Below are 18915 nucleotides of genomic sequence, written 5' to 3'. Positions count from 1 at the left end.
CCCTCCCTTTCCTCAAGGATTTGTGTATGTGTTTATTTTGTCTATTTTACCAAAGATAAATATACTGATATGAGGTCATCTTGACAAATTTTTGCAGAAATGATGATTCTTCAAGCCTGCCATGCTATCGCATGTGCTCCAACTATCAATGGGATTGCACTAAATCAAATAGGACACCTAAAGGCAGTTCCTGAAACATATCTAACTCTTCCCAGAGATGATTATTTATGCGAAGTGATCTCCTGCTTTGAATACAAACCAATTGCGCTCAAGCAGCAGAGAAGTGTTGTCTTCAGACAGAGGAAACAAAGCTGGCAAATGTAGACTTAACCTTACCTCTGATCTTCTCTGCCCAGACAATATGGAGAGTTTACAAGACCTACATATGTACTGCATCAGTGATGGCTCAGAAGTSAGAAGTGAAAATTTAACACTCTAAGTATGGCTCTGAATGGTTTGGCAAGGGGTAATATCCAGGCCTAATGGTGGACACATGCATGTGAACTTGCAGAGATTTGTCTGACTCTATTGAGGAAAAGATTCAAGCCTGTATGTAGGGCTTGAATGAAGTTGGCTGAGTTGGGAGATAACTTTATCCTGTCTGCCTGTGGTGGAAAGGTGCCACCCTTGAAGGAGAGAGTGATTTGGACCAAAGTCAGCAAGTCATTAAAAGCCGAAGAGAGCAGGTCCTGGTGAAGTGTTAGATCACACATTCAGGCATATTGCTGGAACCTTTTTTTCATTTTCCTAGTGTCTAAAGAAAATGTGTGTGCATTTTTTTCCCTTTCAGATCATGAATTCATACAGTTTGCAATCAATGTGTGAATTTCCAGCCATCGTCTGTGCTTAATTGATGACATTGTTTCCTCATTTTCATGAAGTTTTTTTTCAAAACACTGACTTGATGGACATCAGATTGTGTTTGGCTTTATTTTTCTAGCATCTTAAAYCTAGGTATTTTAGTTGACAGACGTGTTTCTCTGTTAGTGAGTAAGCATTATAGCAGAGTGAAATCTCACTGTGCATAAGGAAAAGGATGTTTGGCCTGCTCACAGTCCAGTGCTGAAAGGATTGCTCTAAAGAAGGTTGGTAACAGCATATACTCAGGAATATGAAGACTTTGGGTTGCAGGTTAAGACAAACAGAGCCTTCAGAGGGATTTCACCAGCTGGTTGCTCTTCAGAGGAGATCTGTGTATCTCATTCAGTGGTCTGGGCTCCTTGCCAGCCAGTGTGGTCCTATGAACCTTCCAAGAGGCCTGTAGGCCCAGATATGGGTTTAGAGACCTCACTCTCACTAGTCTGGATGAATTTTTCAGAGCTGTTTGGCCTCTTGAGTAGCACACAAAGTCAGCACATCTGTTTGGGAGAAGGTAAAACACTTCTTTCCTCGAAGTGCTGAGCATCACATGYAGAGGTAAAATTGGTGTGGTTCAGCCAATACTCTATGGCAGCATGTTGCCAGGAGAGGACTGACTGCAGCTTTCTATGACTGTCCAGGCTGCATGGCTGCTGCTCCACAGCACTTGTGTGGGTCCCATGGAGGCRATGTGTCAGAGGATGATCTGTTTGGACCTGGAGATGTGATGCTATAGAAAAATCACTCAGTGACAGCTGGCTAGTGGCAGAGCATATGGGCCTGTAGCTGTGGAGGAGATCAGGGCAGAGCATGACCCAGAAAAGCATGCTCCAAGCTGCTTAGCTGAACTCACACTTTACATTGATGGTTGTGTCACCCAAGAGATTGGCCAGCCAGTTACCTAGCTCAGGGGTCCCTGTAACCACATTTATCTGAGTCCACATATCAGGGAGCTTGATGCCAGCCTGTTGCTTGGCCAGGAGGGAGCACTGCCTAATCAGAGCTACCCTGTCCATTTGAAAGTCCTGCTCCTGATGCAGCTGTGAGAAAGGCCTGAGAAGGCCACAAGCAACATTCCTGCACCCTGCTGCTGAGTCAGCCCTGCTCCTGCTTTTCCTGGACCTTGGGGCAGCCAAGGGGTCTCAAGTGCATCCTGTCCTGGACAACTTCTCTCCTACTGGCATGCCCACCCAAGAAAGCTTGAGACACCATCTGTAAAGAGGTGCCTCAAGCASGTGACACTGCTGTCTTTCAAGGGGGTCTGTATTCAAAACAGGGCTATTTTCTGCCAGGCAGTGTTCAAATAGGGACGAGTCACCCCATTACTCTGAAATACCCTGTGACAAAAGACAAATATGTGTTTCATGTTTGCTCAGCTGTTGTTTGACATGCAACAAAGCTGATCCATGTGCCAAAAMCAGGAGTCCCTCCTCCCCATCACCCCATTCCCAACTTGCTGCCATCTCCCCAGCCTAGGGATTCTGCTGAACTTGCAGAGCAATTTCCATCCTGTTCACTATTTAGTTGCACTTATGCTCTTAATACTCCAGCCCTGGAGCCACTGAGGGGCAGGAATGAACTCTTGGGATGGTAGGCAGAAGGGACTGTCACTTGATGCTGCTTATTTTATTTGCAGCATCAAGCATCAAGCATTTGATTTTCAGTTGTTGGTCAAACCACTGATTCACATCATGGTCACAGAGTTGGGTCAAACTAGCATAACCTGATGCTTCTGTTAGTCCCTTCCCTGCTTATCCCAGGAGCAATGCGCTGAGGCTGGGAGCAATAMAAAGAGGCAGCAAACAGCAGGCAAGTGCCTGACTGAAACTTCTGGTAGCAGCAGTGACTTATTTCAGACAAAGAAAGAGGAGTGCATAGCTATTGCTTTGGTTGTGCATGGAATTCCAAACAAGAGCAAAGATGCTGGTACAGCCCAGAAAGTAAGGAAACCATTATTYACTGAAATTCGCATCAGGAATTACATAAGGGAGCTGGGCAAGGCTGAAACAGTGGAGGCTCTGACTTAGTGGGTTCCATTCTCCTCTAGTAGGTAAGGAAGAGTMTGTGAAAGGTAGGGATTGAGGCTGRGAAAGAAGTCAAGAAGAAACAGTGGACCTGCTGCTCTACCTAGACAGCTCCTCCTRTTTGTGAGGCTAAATTGAGTGCTGAGGAAACCTGGCATGGCCTCACAGTTTCCAAGGAACATGATTTGGTTGTTACAGAAGTGTTGGTGGGAAGGGACTTCTGGAGGTCTCTGATCCAGTCTACTTGGAAAAGGACCTTTGCCAACACTAGATAGGTCAGCTGGGCTTTGTCTGCCAGAGTCCTGATACCAGTGAGAATCACACTTCCCCCACCTCTCTGGGCAATGCATGCCATTGCTGTGCCATCTCCTGTGTTGTTAAAGCCAGTTCCCAAAGGAGAGGAGGATGCTATGAGAGCAGAGAGTGCTTTGATGATGTCCCAGCAWGGGAGATGCTCTGATGTAGGCTATAACATTCCCAGTCTTGACCGGCTGCTGAGCGTAGGACTCAAAGTGCCCACCTCTGAGTGAGCTGTGGGCACAATTCATCTCCCTGTAAAACAAACATCTAAAATGGGCCAGATGAACACATCCTAAAAGCACTTACTTCTCCTTATAATGTGTCTCTCTGCTCCTAGGGTAGGGAGATAACTTGAACACATCTTTTCTAGTACATCAAAAAGCTTGGCAAGGCCCAAGTTGTCCTTTCAGTTTCCTACTACTCTGAGGACAAATCATAGGGAGAAGGATGACTCATGACTGCRAGTCATGAGCAGTGTTGAGAGCATAGACCACCAAAGCCAGCTATGACTGAAGACAAGAGGACTTCTCTGTATAGCAGACAATCCTTCTGCAGACTTTGTTTCCAGAAGCTGTGTCACTAAATGAGGTTTGAGGCTAGCACAGAAGACAGGGATACCTCTAATAGAAAAAGATCATAAGCTGAGTCAATTTGAAAACTCTGAAATGCCTTGCATMATCTAGGAAGTGATTTCTCATGGGGAGGAGAGATTTGAGTAGAGTCTTTGAGAGTATGGCTGACCCTCAGGTGTGGGCAACAGAGCCAGCACAACTCTATACCAAAGGGTGATCCATTTGTATGACTGCTCCCTTGAGTTGGGGTGTTTCTGGCAGAGGGTTTGGACTAGATGATCTCCTGAGGTCCCTTCCAACCTCAACCATTCTGTGATTCTGGCCAGTCAAGCTGGTATGGACAGTAGCAGGGACACTCTGGGCCGTGGGACCAAGACTGTCTCACCTCACCAGCACTCCATCATCACTCTTTGTAATATAAATGTTTCTCTGAAGTTTTAGTAAAGGACTTCTCTGGAAAATTATGAATAGCCACGAAAAAAAAAAAAAAATCCTTTATGTGAGGCTAACAGCATCCTCGAAGTGAGTCACAGACAGCATTCAGAGCTCAGGCCTCCAGACATGTAGCATGGGAGAGAGGACAGGAATGCAGCTGGGGTCAGACATAGCTTCAACAGATTTCAAGYCCTCTTCACAAAGCAGCTAAATAGTAGTTGTTTATATAGTACCAGGGGCTCTTCCAGCCCTGTTTTTAAGGATTGCTGGTTGTGAGGGAAAGATGTAACCTTTGACTGGTGTCTGCCAAGCTGTGAGCTACAGAACTGGTTTGAAGGCTGCTGACAGTAGTGATTACTTTACTTCCTGCAGGGATGATCACTGTTATTAGCTGCTCTGACACTGTCCACGGCTATGCTTCTTCAGATAGTTTACAACAGGATTTGGGAGTTCATAGAGCTGATATTTGGGAATTGCGGGGCATATTCTGCTGGATGATTTGGTGCAGATCTGGCTGAATGATCAATGACTGAAATCACTGCTCCCATCAAGTTTAGGTCACTGCTGAAAATGGCCAGCATCTGTGTGTGCCTGTGCATTTTCCATCAGGTTGCCCTGAACAGACAAGGCTAGATGGACTTTTTTTTCTTGCTCTGGCAAAATCTCTTGTGGCTTCAGAATGGGASAGGAAATTTATAAGCTCAGCACTGCCAAAGATAAATGACATGTCTGGGGAAGTTGCATGGCCTGGACAGAGCAGTTAGGCTATAGCCCCTCAGCCATGGAAGGGCTTGGCCCTTACCTGCAAAAAGATTGTGTCACTGCTAAGTCACAAGCTTAATGTCTATTAGCATAAAAACAAATTGGAAACATTTTCTCACCACAYAAAATTATCATTGAACAAAATTTGGAAGAGGCCCCTTCTATGACGGATTTATCAGCAGTGCTTAGCACAGGAGATGAAGCATTGGCCAGCTGCAAGAGGAGAGGCTCCTCTGGATCGTGCACAGTTTGCTAGAAAGCAGTAGAAGCTGGGAAATCTCGGTTCATGAGTGCTGCTCCTGGCTCTAGGCAGGTAGAGAGCTCTGGCAGTGGAATCTACATGTTTCCATCACTCTTCACATCAAACCAGTAGCTGAATCTTAGAGCCACCACACTGGTATTCTGTATCATTCCAAGTAGTGCTTCAAGGGAATTGATAACATCTTCTTTTCCACTAAATGGGCCTACCTGATAGCTGGCTGCAGCCTGAGACTGGTAAATAATGACWTGTCTACCAGGAAGGGCTGTGAAATAGGCAGGAGAAGCATCAAGGAKCAGAGGAAGTGGGATTTGATTGTGTTTGATTACTAGCATCCCATTTGCTCACATGGATGTGGTAGAGCACTTGGCCTGGCTATACAGAAGTCTGAGAGTGCAATGACACAMAGAATTTGGTAGGCCTAAGAGCTGTGAAGGGAAGTGATGTAACATCCTAACCTGGGATATTTTACAGCTAATAGGATAGATTGCTGGGTCCTTTGCATGGTGTTCTATGTAATCCTRTAAGTCTTTGCTACCTCTGTCTCTTGTTTGATGATGGCACGTTGTGTGCAAACTGCCTCAGTTTGTAGCAGATGCCATAACACCTGGGACACTGGACCAGGACCTAGGAGAGCTGATACCACTTCTGRGCGAGCTACAGGGTTTCTTGCATTCTTGGAGAATCTCCAGTTCCTTTTGCCCACYTGTCAAAGATGAATCTCCTCCTCAKAGGAAGTGCAAAKCCATATATGGTTCTTCAGATGCTGTGACTGATGACTGAGAAGAACCTACACAGAGAACCTGGAGTCTACCTCATTCTGCATAAGATACTTAAAATGAACWGGTTTCTTTAAACTCCTTCTATAGWCAAGGAGGAAAACTGGGCAYTGCTAAAGCATAGATTTTCTAWTTTGGATTTGAGGTCCCCYAATARGGGAAGAAAAGGGTGCAGATAACTGGGTCTGATGTAGATACCTACAGCACAGGAGTCTAAATCTGTGTATGCAAGCAGAAGCAGCACTGACTAGGGGTGGTGCCACTGGACAACAAAAGAGTACAGACTTCCCCAGAGGCAAGGTTTGCTAAGGATTTCTAGCCATGAGCTTTGCTCTGGCATAGCTGGGGAAGAGCATGCTTGCAGAATTCACCAGGTACTAAAGGCTGCATTTTCCCCTGCAGCCAGAATCTTCTTTCTTTGTTGTGCTAAGATGGGCTAGAATTTGGCAGGAGATCATTGTCCCCTGTGAGGCTTTCACTAAATATTTGCTTTGCATGTGAAACCTGGTAGCTGCTGGCAGAGATCAGTAAATTACTCATGAGGACAAAAGAGCTGCCCTTCATTGTCTTCTGCACACAATGCCAGCTCACTCAAAGCAGCTGGAGTCTCTCTCCAGGGTTGTGCTAGTAGGAAGGAGAGGTGTGTGCAGTTATAGTATGACCACTGAAAGATATGTGCCTCTGTTGCAAGATCTATTGAGTTTCAAGTGGGAAAATAAGAAAGTGAGTTTTATGTTTTACCTTGTGGAAGAAAGGACTGACACACACACATACAAAAGGAAAAGATGAGTATGTAAAGCAAAGGTGTAGAATATTCAGAATATTCTACTACCTCAAAGTGCAGGCAATGTTATCAGAGTGCTGCAAAGATCTAGCTTTTGCAGTCCCAGGCTGTATCATTGCACAAGGCAAGCTGCAGCTTACAATGGGCTGTCTTTCAGTGCTGTAGAGAATGAGAGGCACTTAAGTGAGTTCCTTCTTTGYTGGTTGCCTGATAGAGGCTCTGTGGCTGAGGCTATGCCAATAAGCTATTTAGTAACTCTGATCAATGGTTTGTTCTCCAAACTTTCCAAAAGGAAGATATCCTGAAGATTGCTAAGTCCTTGGAGCAGTTGGTTCACAAAGGGGTGACGCCAATCTCTCCTTACCATATTATCTATAYGTCTTCAATATGGTAAGCATATTTTCTCCCAAAGCAGAGCCTTGCTGCACTGGAAGTGTCTTCATTTCCATGTCCTTGGGAGGGTGAGGGAGCTGGAAAGCTCTATGTACCCCACAGTGCTGATGCAGGTGGATGAATGCACTCAGCAAGGTAATGTCACAGACCTGTCACTTTCAGAGRTATTAAAAAATTGCCTTAGGCTTTCAGAACTTCTTCATCCTCCTCTGGGTTCCTCCACACAGCATCCCACAGTGCTCTATCCCTGAAGAGAAGGGTACAAGCATTGGCCTTAGTGTAGTAGAGCCAGTGGAATGGCACACGCACTTGAATAAAAGCTGAGCAAGGGCTCAGCAAAAGGGCAGTCATCAAACTTTAGCTGTCCATAAGCCATGGAGAARTGGTTTCTTCTACTGCTCAAAAATATGCAGTCTCTACAGGCTTAAAAACCTTTCAGAAGCCATAATCTCATGTTGGCTTATAGGGTCACATGAGAGCCCTATGGGTGGTAGCTTTAGTGCAGTATCAGTGGCAGATGGGTTTTGCTTTATTTTCTGCTTCATCCTTTCTGCTCTTAGCTCATGTGCCTTCTACTTTGAAGCCCATGCACATAGTCACATGTACTCACACCCAAGTACAGAACTGTGTACAAATTTAGGTCAGAAGGGGCCTACAGGAGTCTCTACTCCAACCTCCCATTCAAAGCAAGGCCAGCTTCAAAGCTAGATCAGCTCATGGATGGATATCCCTCAWCCTCTCCAGGCTCCTGTTCTAGGAGAACATGGTGATTTCACCAYTCTCATGGTGATTTTTTTTCCTTACATCCAATCAGAATTTCTTCTACTGCAACTTGTGACCATTGTCTTTTCTTCTAAAACTGTGCATCCTTGAGGAGAGTTGAGCCCTGTATTGCCTGGGCTGGCAATATCCAACTGCAGGAGAGACAGTGACAGAAGTGCAAATCCAGCTTCCTTTCCAAGTCAGTACCCTCTGCCCGCACACAGACTGAGTAAACTTTTGAGCTGAACCCACATTCACCTAAGAAAGCTATTACAGGCACCAGGCAAGGATCAGAGTCTGTTCCCATCGCTAGTGTGCCATCTGCACAAGAACCAGCCCTGCCCTGCTTGTCTGCATGCAAGAGTGAGGTCTGGGTTGGTGCAGACTACCCAGCTTCCCCTAGCAGTCCTCCTTGGCTTGGAGCAATCTGCTGCACCAAGGCTGGTCCAGTAGCACCACAGATCTGTAGCAGATCTCAGTGCCACAGAGAGTCCTCAGTATGCCATCGCTGATAGATATGTTAGTGCCTCAAATCAAGCCTGCATCTCTTCCTGACATTCTTTTTCTCACAGTTTTACAGCTACGGCTTCAGCAGAGAAGGACTCGTGAACAGCTGGCAGATCAGGGCATTATGCCACGTGAGTATCCTTTTCAGCTTTTTTCACCCAATCCTGGCTCAGAGGGTCTGTGTTCATCTTGGGCACTGTTGGGGCACTGTGTGTGGCACCCTGCCTGCTCAGACTTTCCTTCAGCTCTGAGCAGATTGTTACTGGGATAAACTTTGATTCCTACCATGTAGCCATACTGTAATTCCTGTTGCTGTAAAATGGAGTCCAACATCTGCCACACAAGTTACAGTGCTGCTGCTTAAGCTGAAATCAGGATTGCTGCTCAACTACACCATCTGAAAATCCAGCTGCATAAATCTCCATCCCTGAGGTCACTGTAGCAGGACAGGCATATCCAGCTCTAAGCAGGATACTAAGAAAGCACTTCATGTAGGCAAGCTTCTTATGTAAAAGCCAGTTGAGGGGTTTCCAGGATGTGGCAGGATTAAGCCCACAAAAAGGGGAAGAAGTAGAGAGAGCTCATTCCAGGAGGCTGTTGGAAGAAAAAAGCAGTGGATTAACTGCTTTGGCCCCAGAGCTGAGGGGCAGCCCCCAGATCAGTGAGACTGATGCCCAGAGCTGTGCCTGTGCCTAGCCAGACTGTTACAGGGCAGAGTTGGAAGTGTATGCTTGGGGCTAGTGCACCCCATCTGGGCCTGCCTGCTGGAGACTGCCAAATGCCTGGAGATGTCTGCTTTCACTTTTCTGTGAAAACAGACATCATCAACCTTGCATTCAAGTTAGAATGACAAGCTCCAGCCCAGAATTATTATATAATCATTCAGCATCAGAAAGCTAAACACACTGGCATCATGCTAGAGCCCAGAAGGTAAGCAAATGAAAATGATCCCCTTCTGAACCTGCACTGCCTATCATCATTAAACCAGTAGCACCACTGCAGAAGAGATACTGGGGTCTCAGCCTTGCTCAGTGGATAACCCCATCCTGACCTTGTTCACCCTCCATGTACACAAGCTTGTGGTTAGCTAGCAGCCAAGCAGCAGATTATCTTGGTGCCTTTCTGTATTATCATGACTTCTTTAGGGTCATTGCTAAGATCACAAYCTTCCAAAGGCTGTGTCACTTCTGTCGCTTATGGCTGCTGGCTAATCTCAAAGAGCAACTCACTAACAGTGTGGCTCTACACTACATGCTGCACCTTGCATGTCCCTTTGCCATCCCATTCTCATGTGGYTGCCTTACTAAAGGATTGGGTCAAGGTAGCCAGCAACAGAAGCCTTATTGATACAGTACTGCCAGCATCAAGCATTATGAAATCTTGAGTGAGATGATAAAAGTCATGTCTCTCAGTATGATGACTAGTTTTTAAAAATGATTGATGCTGGTTCTTTTCATTTTTCTTCTTTTCATTTCTTTAAGCATTCAGATTTTATGTTGTCTACCACCAAAAGGCAAGCATTTCAATCACAGGACTCCAAGAGCTGGAACTCTGAGCAAAGTATTGACATCTGTGATAGCATTGCAAACATTGGCAATACAGTCAGTGGGCAGAAGTATGTTTACTGTCTCCTGAACTGATAAGCCTACTCAATAGAAGTAGGCACAGATAGCATGCAAGATATACCCTGTTGTATACATACAGAGTGGTAGGGCCAGTGGAAAGCTTTGTGTACCCAGTGTTGCCCTACTGGACTGGATGCATGGGACTGTGCTTTTGCAAGKGATGCCTAACACTTTAAAATTGCTCACACTGCAAACAACATATTAGACTCGCTTTATTTGATGACAACTGAAGGATCTTTTCCTGTTACTTATAGTTTCATTACACTCCCAGCTTCTACACTGACATTTTGCAGTCTGGTTTCTGTCCAAGGAGGCCATTTTGGGAAGCTTAAGCACAAACAGTTTAATCACTGAAAGTAATAAAAGAAAAGGCACTTTTGCCGTTATAAAAACAAATGTGCAGAATGTAACTGCTCTCTCACCTCAGGAGGAAGGGTCAAATGTTAGCACTTAATATGTGGGAGTCCCATCCAACTTCCTCATGGTTTGGGCATATGCAGACATTCTTTATGAAAAACAAGGCTTTGATTAATCACATCTTCCCATAGTCTGTTGGGTCAGAGCACCAGAGGGTGAGATGGGCCCTAGGAGGTGCACATGGACTGGATCTCAGCCCGTCTGTTCTGTAGATGGGTAAGAAGTGAATCCTGAGGGTTGCAACCCACAACGGTTGCAGTGCTTCGAGACTAGCCATTCTAGAAGGAGCAGATAGGGGCATTGCCAGGTTGAGAGCTAAGTTTGGTACCAGACTTGAAGCTTTCACTTGATCCCACATTACACATCAGATTTTGCATGAGTATTATTTTCAATACATTGGCTACATTTTCAACTGTTACAAAYCCAGGAGATAAAGACTTTCTTTTTGTAACTAATCCATTTTATATAGAGAGCAGAAAATGAGATGGAGGATCAGAGTAATAGAGTAGCACTGGATAGTGCCCTTTGAAGGCTTGTAGAAACTTGTAGAAACTGGGGTTGGTGAATACACATAGAGCTTGCTGAGTTGTTAAGCACTGTGGCTGTAGCATGGTAGGCATTAAACCCTGGAGTAATTCCTAGGAAGCTGATTGGGTTTTGATGTCTAAGAGAATAACCCAGAGACATAGAATAACCTGGACATAGCCCAGTGAGATGAATGCCCTTACGTAAGCAAAATCTAGTCTGTGTTTGATGTGACAAGGAAAAACACAATGCCATTACATACCTTAGCTCTGTTTACACTCCCTTGGATATTGTGTAAGAGATGGGAGAGCTTCAGATGGCCCTGTTACTGGACAAAGCTGGAAACTGCCTAAAGGAGGATGCTCAGGAGCAAAGGGCAGTAGCATTACACAAGCCTTCAGGTTCAAAGCTGGACTTTTATCATCAGATGTTTTCAAGTAGTAAGTTGGGCAGCTAGCTGGCAAAACTACTGAATAATACTGCTGAAAAAGATTCCACAAATACAGACATCTGTAGACTGCTAAGCAAGTGCAGCCTCTGGATCCCTTCAGTCCTGTGACTCTTATGTATACATGAGCCTCTGAATGCAAGGGGAGACCCAGGTTTACTGAGACACAGCCACACTCCTGATCCACAAGAGTGCAGATGAGAGCAGAACCTTGCCCCTTCTTCAGGCTTAATGAATAGGAAGCACCTGACTCATGCAGCTCTACATTATTGAACATGCTCAGTTTTACTGTTGTAGTGAAACTGGTACAGATTTGGCAAACACATTTTAAATCAGCAGTATCCCTATGGGGGTCACTCACAGGAAGGCAGTCTGCAGGGCCAAGTGAGCAAGAAGCCTTCCTGCAGCCCTGTGCAGGGGCCAGCCCTGGACCCCAGCGAGATCCTGCTCATCTACCAAAATGGAAAGAGAGGCCAGCTTGCAAGATCAAGGATTTCTCAAGGCAAGACTCCCTTTATTGTGATGAGCTGCAGAAACAGCTGCTCTTGAAGTGGAAGCCCTGTTGCTGTATGCAGCCACCACCTCATCCTCTGAGAGGCAAAAAAAAAAAAGCATAGTCCTAAGATTACCAATATCAAGCACAGCAGATCCATTCTGTTGCCTCCAGATCCTCAGCTATTTCAAGCTGACATTTGTCATCCCCTAGCAAGTTACCTAAATAACTGGTGCTAGTCATGCCTTTATTTGTTTTGCAGACTAATACAAGCTGCAGCATCCACATATTTCCTCCAAAAATCTTGGTAATTTTTTAAATTCTGCAACACTTTCCTCATGAATAGCATGATGTTTGACTTGGTCAAGACCCACAGCAAACTCCTGAAGTTAGGACTTCACAGTGAATGGGACTGTAAAAGTAATCTTTCTTGCTTATTTTGTTTTCTCTTATGCACCATTTTATTTTGCTTCTGATTAAACTAGCTGTCACAAGTCCTCACGGCTGCTCACCAGAGCATGGCACAATAACTCTAGCTTGTCTGCAAGTCCGTTCTTCAAATATTAGGGGCAGGAATGTGCCATCTGTATTTTACTGTGATTCACTGGAGGTTATGGGTGTTACCTATCAGAAGTCAATTAGATGGCCTCCAAAAATCTCCAGGCTGTCCCCTCTATTCTGTTCTTACTCTTACAGATTGATGCAGGATTTCGTGTCCTGTGTGAAAAGAATTTCTGCCCTCATTGGATCCCACTCACAAGATGGAAAGAATATTAAACACTGCCAAAGAGTTGTAGCAGGCCATTTTTGTGGGTCAGGACACTTCGCCCTTTCCCCAGTCCCAGTGGGAATGGTTAATTCTGCTTGCTTACGTAGCTAGAAAAGGATTTCTGCAGGAAGTGAGAAATATTAACCCCTTGACTAAACAAATTTTGCTTCAGTTTCCAAAGAACCAGTATTAACAAGGCTGAGGGCAAGATTCACAGAGACTCCAGTACAGATGGCTTTATGGGACTAGTGCTTGCTGGTCCAAGAGCCAGGGATCACTGGCCTTCCCTCAGGAGCCCCTTTTGCTTTCAGGAGATCCTRAGAGTGTGACCTGCTGCCCAGTATGTCTCTGGGCAGCTGCCCATGGAAGCACCATATCACACAGATGCTGTGGGCATGGACTGGACAATTGTCCAATGAGAGGAAAACAGAATGAGGCAGAGAGGTTGTCAGTGATGGGAGAGGGGCAAAAGATCACACCTCCAGAGTCCTGCTTTGAAATACTCTTGCTAGAGTCTGTTCCTGCACAGCCCCCAAGAGGCAAGACAGGTCTTCTGGGTTTTCCTAGCAGGTGAGGTACGCTCTCAGCTTGTTGCTTCTCCCAGATCTTTGTTTTCTGGGGCTGTGGTGTCTCCCAGCACCACAGCCTGCAGAAAGCATGTCAGGGAAGAGCTGCATCTGCTCTCTGACATGTTCCACTGAGCACTACACTTCAAAGCCTGCACCATCTCCCTGCCCATGTGCCTTCTGCACTCCCTGTGCTCTCCGTCCCCTCTGCTCTCTTGCCATGGTCTGGCTGAGAGTGCGGGATTTCCCAGAGCTTTCCTGAGTTATTTTTAGTAAATGCAATAAAGAGAGCCGCTAGTTTGTGTTGCTATTTTTATAGCACTCATTAAAATGCTGTTGCTGAATATTCTGGTGGCTGTTTGCTTCTGCTTTTGTGCTGACTGCTCCTCTTTCTTTCCTGTTGCAGCACTGAAAAGCCCATCTGCATTCCATGAACAACGAAAAAGTCTGGAGCGAGCCAAGGTAAATCCTGCAACCATTCTGGTGAGAAAACATATGGGCTCTCTTTCCGCAAGTTGTAGAGTTGAAAGCACCTCCCAGCACTGTGTCCTCCTCTGGCATCTTCCATCCAGGCCCTGTGGCCAAGGATGAGAGTCATGGCCTCTCACTTGCTTCTAGACATGGTGGGGTCAAATCAGGGTTTATATCTACTTAGATGCACCCTTCTCCAAGCATCAGACACTTAAAAAGACAGAGAAGCCATCTGTTCCCCAAGGTATAGGGTAGGGAGTTTATCTGCACCTGGTGTGGCTCAGAGGGATGAGCTTTCCTTCTGGAGGGCTGCAGGGAAGGACAGAAATGCCACCTTCATGAACTTTGAGGTTCAGTGATAAGCTGGAGAAGCCACAAAGGCCCAGAGAGTGGAGGAAGCTTCAGAATTACCTTGGGCATCATCCCCCAGGTTTTACAAGAGGCTATGGACAGGGCATAGCAATATGGCATTGTCAGGCCTTCCAGTGAAGCACTAGCTGAAACCACTGTTTTGCTCTCTGAGCTGGGTCCACAGTCTGTTCCTCCCTGTCCTGGCTGCTCTACGCTCCTGTTCAAGCCTATGAGGTTAGAGGGCCAGCAGTAAATAGGATGAGCACCTCAGTATTTAGCAAGTGTCCAGGAGGAATATGGATGCCCTTTGTCAACTGCAGCAAGTCCCCTGGGAATTCATATTTGTCATCTAATGAGAGCCTGCTTTTAGCTCAGCAGCACAGCTTGGCCATTAGGTGTGTCAGGGGCTAAGTGGGCCAGTCTCCCACTGGCCCCATTATCTAACTGTGTTTAGGCTTCCCTAAATATTGCTGAAGGCAGAGATAAAGTAGATAGTCATTTCCAGAATACATCGAAACTGCTTATGATATGATCACTTTTTGGGAAATCCTGCTGGTTTTTAGCATCCATCATGCAGCMAGGATCAAGCTAGAGGTATGTCCACATACATCATGCCAAAGGGAACAGTCACAGGTTTTTCTGGAACACAAGGTTTTGTTTCATTAATCTGCAAGACGTGCTTGCAAACACATAGAAAAGGGTTTTTTTACAAGAAGGAATGACTGTGAAATATAGAGAAGTGCTCTTCTGAATTTAAACACACTCCAAATCACTTGCCCTGAGTCTCCTGCAGTAATAAATGGCTAGCATAAGAAACACAATACAACTCTGAAAAATTAACATGCTTAGAAAATTTCAAGCAATCCAGAGTATCCTTGAAGTGTCGTATATTTTACAGTTTAAGTATACATCTGTGTCTCTTGGTCTTTCCTTCAAAGGCTTTAACTGGCTGGTTGCCTGGGGAAAAGGGAAGGATGGTCTAGAGTGTCTGAAAATGCCTGAATTTTCAGAGCATGCTAACAAACACACTAATGAGCACAGAGCTTAACAAAAACATACTTCTTTGCAAGGATGTCCTGGTTAGAACTGTGACAGGGAAGGAGCAGTGGCTGTTTCCAGATAATTACTCAATAGCATTTGTTTTTCAGCTGATACTCCTCCATGATGTTCTGCAAACAGAAAGCAGATAACAATAAATGCTTTCATGTATTTTGAAAGCCTGCTGCCTCAGCTGGTACTAAAACACATCTAAGGTCTTTCTCCACCATTTGCACCCCAATGATACAAATGCAACTTATAAACATGAAAGGTCAAAAGGCAATCAGTACAGCAGAAAGTCAGCCTAAAACTGTGTGCATACTGGGTTAAATATGCTAATGCCACATCTGTAGGACAGTAATTCAAACCTAAGTCAGGATCTGACCTGCAGGTCAACCAGAAATGCATTAGGTGAAATTAACTGATGATTTGAGTGCAGACACCAACTAGTTCTGACCTGGCACAGAAACCGGTCAAACCTACATATGGTCCAAGCAAGGGATTGAGTTGGTGAAAATAAACTGGGGAAAAATTGGGGGAAGTGTAGGAACTGTAAAGACTTCAGTAAATAAAATGTCTATTATTTGTTTAAACATGTCACTAGCTATTTAGGAGGTTGGCATCAGGCCAGTGCAGCAGACTTTGAAGTCAATGTCCTATAATAGATTGCTGGACTGGAGGACAGAGAACAGGCTGGCTTTCTTGAGGCCGTCTGGCTCAGAAGGGCTTTGGCACTTACTCCTAGTACTCCAGTAAGCGTGGCAGAGAAGGACTAAAGGGGCAGTTATTGTGCCTCTGCCCCAAAGCAGAACAGCCCCAACTAAGTCATTCCTGACAGATGTGTGACTACTGACGGATTTCCCAGCAACCTGCTCCAGCGCTCTCTAACCTGTAYAGTTAGTAAGTCTTTCCAGATTCCCAGTGGAAGCTTTATTGTTGCAGTTTAAACCYGTTACATATTCTCCTATGCACAATGACATGCAGAACTGTTTATCTTCCTTCTTGTAGCAATTTTTAAAAGTATTTTGCATCCTGTTGCTCTATAGATTTCTCATCTGTGGTCTGATCAATGTCCCCTCACTTCAGTCTCACCTCATTGATCCCATTCCTTACTCATAGGATTTCTGTTGATATCCTCCAGACTTTTCCCATGGGTCCTTTCAGATGCAGGATCCAGAATGGGACTTTGCTATTTCTAGGACCCACCTGATATTCTTCTTTGTATCTCCTAGAAAGCTACTCACTGGTTTAGGGACATGGTTCAGCTCCTGATCACTAGATTCTCCAGAACTTTTCTTTACTATAGTTACATAATAATGAATTCTGGCCTAAAGTCACTATTGAAAGACCAGTGTAGAAACGTCTCCAGTGGATTAAGATTCCCTCTTCATCTGCTTCAGCACTTAATCGGCTGGCTTAGTTGTTGCTAACCATGACCTGAATATAGTCCTTTCTGATTGTCCTTCCTGAACTGTATCCAATGTATTTTAGATTATTTCTTCACATAATCATTTTGCATTCTAATCTGTTTAAATGATTCAGAGTTTATAGGAGTGTCTTCTATCATCCAAGATGTTAATGAATATATTGAATAGTAAAGGAAATTGCTGTAGAATATGATTAGATATAGTCCTCTATTTAGACTGTGAACCATTCCTAATTCCCTTGGTGACTTCACTTGTAGTTATGTTCCTTCTTTATGTTAGTTTCATCCAGACCAAACTTCTCTGGCGTATGAGAAATGCATGTGAGATAATGTCAAAACATGCTTAAAGTCAAGCTTCATAACCTTCTTTATTCTTATATTAGAAATCTATCATCTCTCCATAAAAGGAAATTAAGCTGGTGTTCATCAGCTGTTCTTGATGAATCAATTCTAGGTGTTATTCACCGCGCTGTTATCTTCAAAATCCATTTATATAGAGTGTTTGATTACTTGTTCTAGTATCATCCTGATTGATTTATAATTTCCTAGTTCCTTTTTTCCCCTCTCTTTTAAAGTTAGAAATTACGCTCTTCCTTGTYCAGTTTCCTGGAGACTTACAGATAGTTGCTATTACTCTAGCATTGTGTATCTCAGACTGTTTGGGAACACTGAACTTATCTAAGTATTCTCCAACCTGCTCTCCAAGCTGGTAACTGGAGTTTCTATTCTCTTGTTGTTGAATTTTCTTGGTTTAGTCATCTGATTGATAAATAGCCATTCATCTTTTTAGCAAAGATGTTTGAAAAAGGCCTTAAATACTGTGGCCATCTCAGCAGCATCCATAATTATTTCTCCTATTTATGGAACACAGAGAGCACTTTCCGTTGTCCTCTCCTGGCTACAGAAGTTCTTATAAAATCTTTTTTCATGATCCTGTACATGTTGTACTGTGGTCTTTCCAGTTTTACTTTAACTGCTTGTGCTATTCTTTTACATCTGTCCTTAACAGATTAACCTTTTTGAATCATGCCCAATTGTTGTACCATTTCTTCTTGCATCTCAACTTGGCAACAGCTAAAAATTTGTCTAAGTTGTTCTCTAGCTTTACTTCACCATAGACTAAGCATGTATTTGTATTCCTGAGGCMAACTGCTCCCAAGGCTGACTTTCTTGGCCCTAATGGAAGGTGTCATTGTACCTCTGTGTGCCTTTCTGTTCCTAATGCCAACAGTAAGCCAGCACAAGGCTTTAGGAAGTCTTTCCTCACAAGTTCAGATGCAGCGATCTGCAGAATGGCATTTCCCAACCCCACACCACAACTGCGGTGATAAAGCACCGCAGGRGGCTGCAGGGACTGTAGGAAATCTAAGTCTCCTGGTTGGCCTGGGCAGAGTGTGTCTGAGGATCCTGAAAATTTGCTCAGCCTAATATCTCATCCCAGGGTGCCAGACTTTCAACAGGAAGCACTTGCTAATGCTATAATGTGGAGCTGCCTCAGTGCAGATTTCAAAGGCAATGTGGTATGCTAAGCTAGGATCAGATCCACCACTGCCATTAAGTAGGTATCACCTTTCCCATGAGCTCTCATAATACCTTAGGCATCAAAAATTYAAGGGAAATTGGGAAAGACACAGCTTATCAATGGTGACACTGAACTGTCAGCAGCCTCATGCACATTATGCCCTTTCTGAAGAAATTTTGTCCAAAAGCTAGCACATGTTTACATGTCTAGCTAAAAAAAATGCCATTTAGGAACTCACTCAACTCGGAGATTAATAAATCTTTTAACAACATGGGATGGCACAGGGGCTGTGGCTCTTCATACCCTACTGCAGCTCCAGTCAGGTCATATTCTCTGGATTTGTGTTTTGCAGACTGAAGATTATCTCAAGCACAAGATCAGAAGTAGGCCTGAGCGATCAGACCTGGTCAATATGCATATTTTACAAGGTAAGACTGCCTGAGCTTCTCCCACATAGTCTTTGTGTTTCTACTTTATGTTTCAAGTTTCTCAAGCCCTAGATAGGTTCCCTTAAGGATTCTCATCATGATTAACTTTGCCCCAGCTGCTTMTGATAGGCAGAGCCCAAGGGGACAAATGTCTTTTGGTATCTTGTCTAGACCTGGTCTTTAGGAGGCAGACACACAGAGATCTCCTGCTCCTGAGAGGAGCAGACCCAAGGCCATGTAATCTTTATCCCATCTCTGGCAGGGAYCATTGTGAGATGCTCTAGGGAACAGTGGGATAGAGGACAGCTGTGAAAGAGGACTGTATTAGGCAGACATGCAAAGCTCTGATTCTCAGATCCTCTGCATTTGTTGTCAAGGATGGTTAGAGCCCTATAGCAGGT

At 44.6% G+C, this 18915-nt stretch overlaps 1 protein-coding gene across 12 annotated transcripts in view; it reads left to right on the top strand.

Moving 5' to 3' along the window:
* Positions 1-18915, top strand: part of MYOCD (myocardin) — a 272267-nt gene that overhangs the window by 234414 nt on the left and 18938 nt on the right. For 8 of the 12 annotated variants that reach the window (XM_085306853.1, XM_085306845.1, XM_085306844.1 and 5 more), the window contains 3 exons: positions 8501-8566; positions 13685-13740; positions 18439-18514. In XM_085306853.1, the coding sequence (XP_085162979.1) occupies positions 8501-8566; positions 13685-13740; positions 18439-18514 (198 nt within the window). The other 4 variants (XM_085306855.1, XM_085306856.1, XM_085306850.1 and 1 more) reach the window with 4 other exon arrangements.

This window comes from Rhea americana, unplaced genomic scaffold (assembly GCF_003343005.1).
Source record: "Rhea americana isolate MKP2758 unplaced genomic scaffold, rheAme1 scaffold_249, whole genome shotgun sequence".
Lineage (NCBI taxonomy): Eukaryota > Metazoa > Chordata > Aves > Rheiformes > Rheidae > Rhea > Rhea americana.
This window is presented reverse-complemented; position numbering and strand designations above follow the sequence as displayed.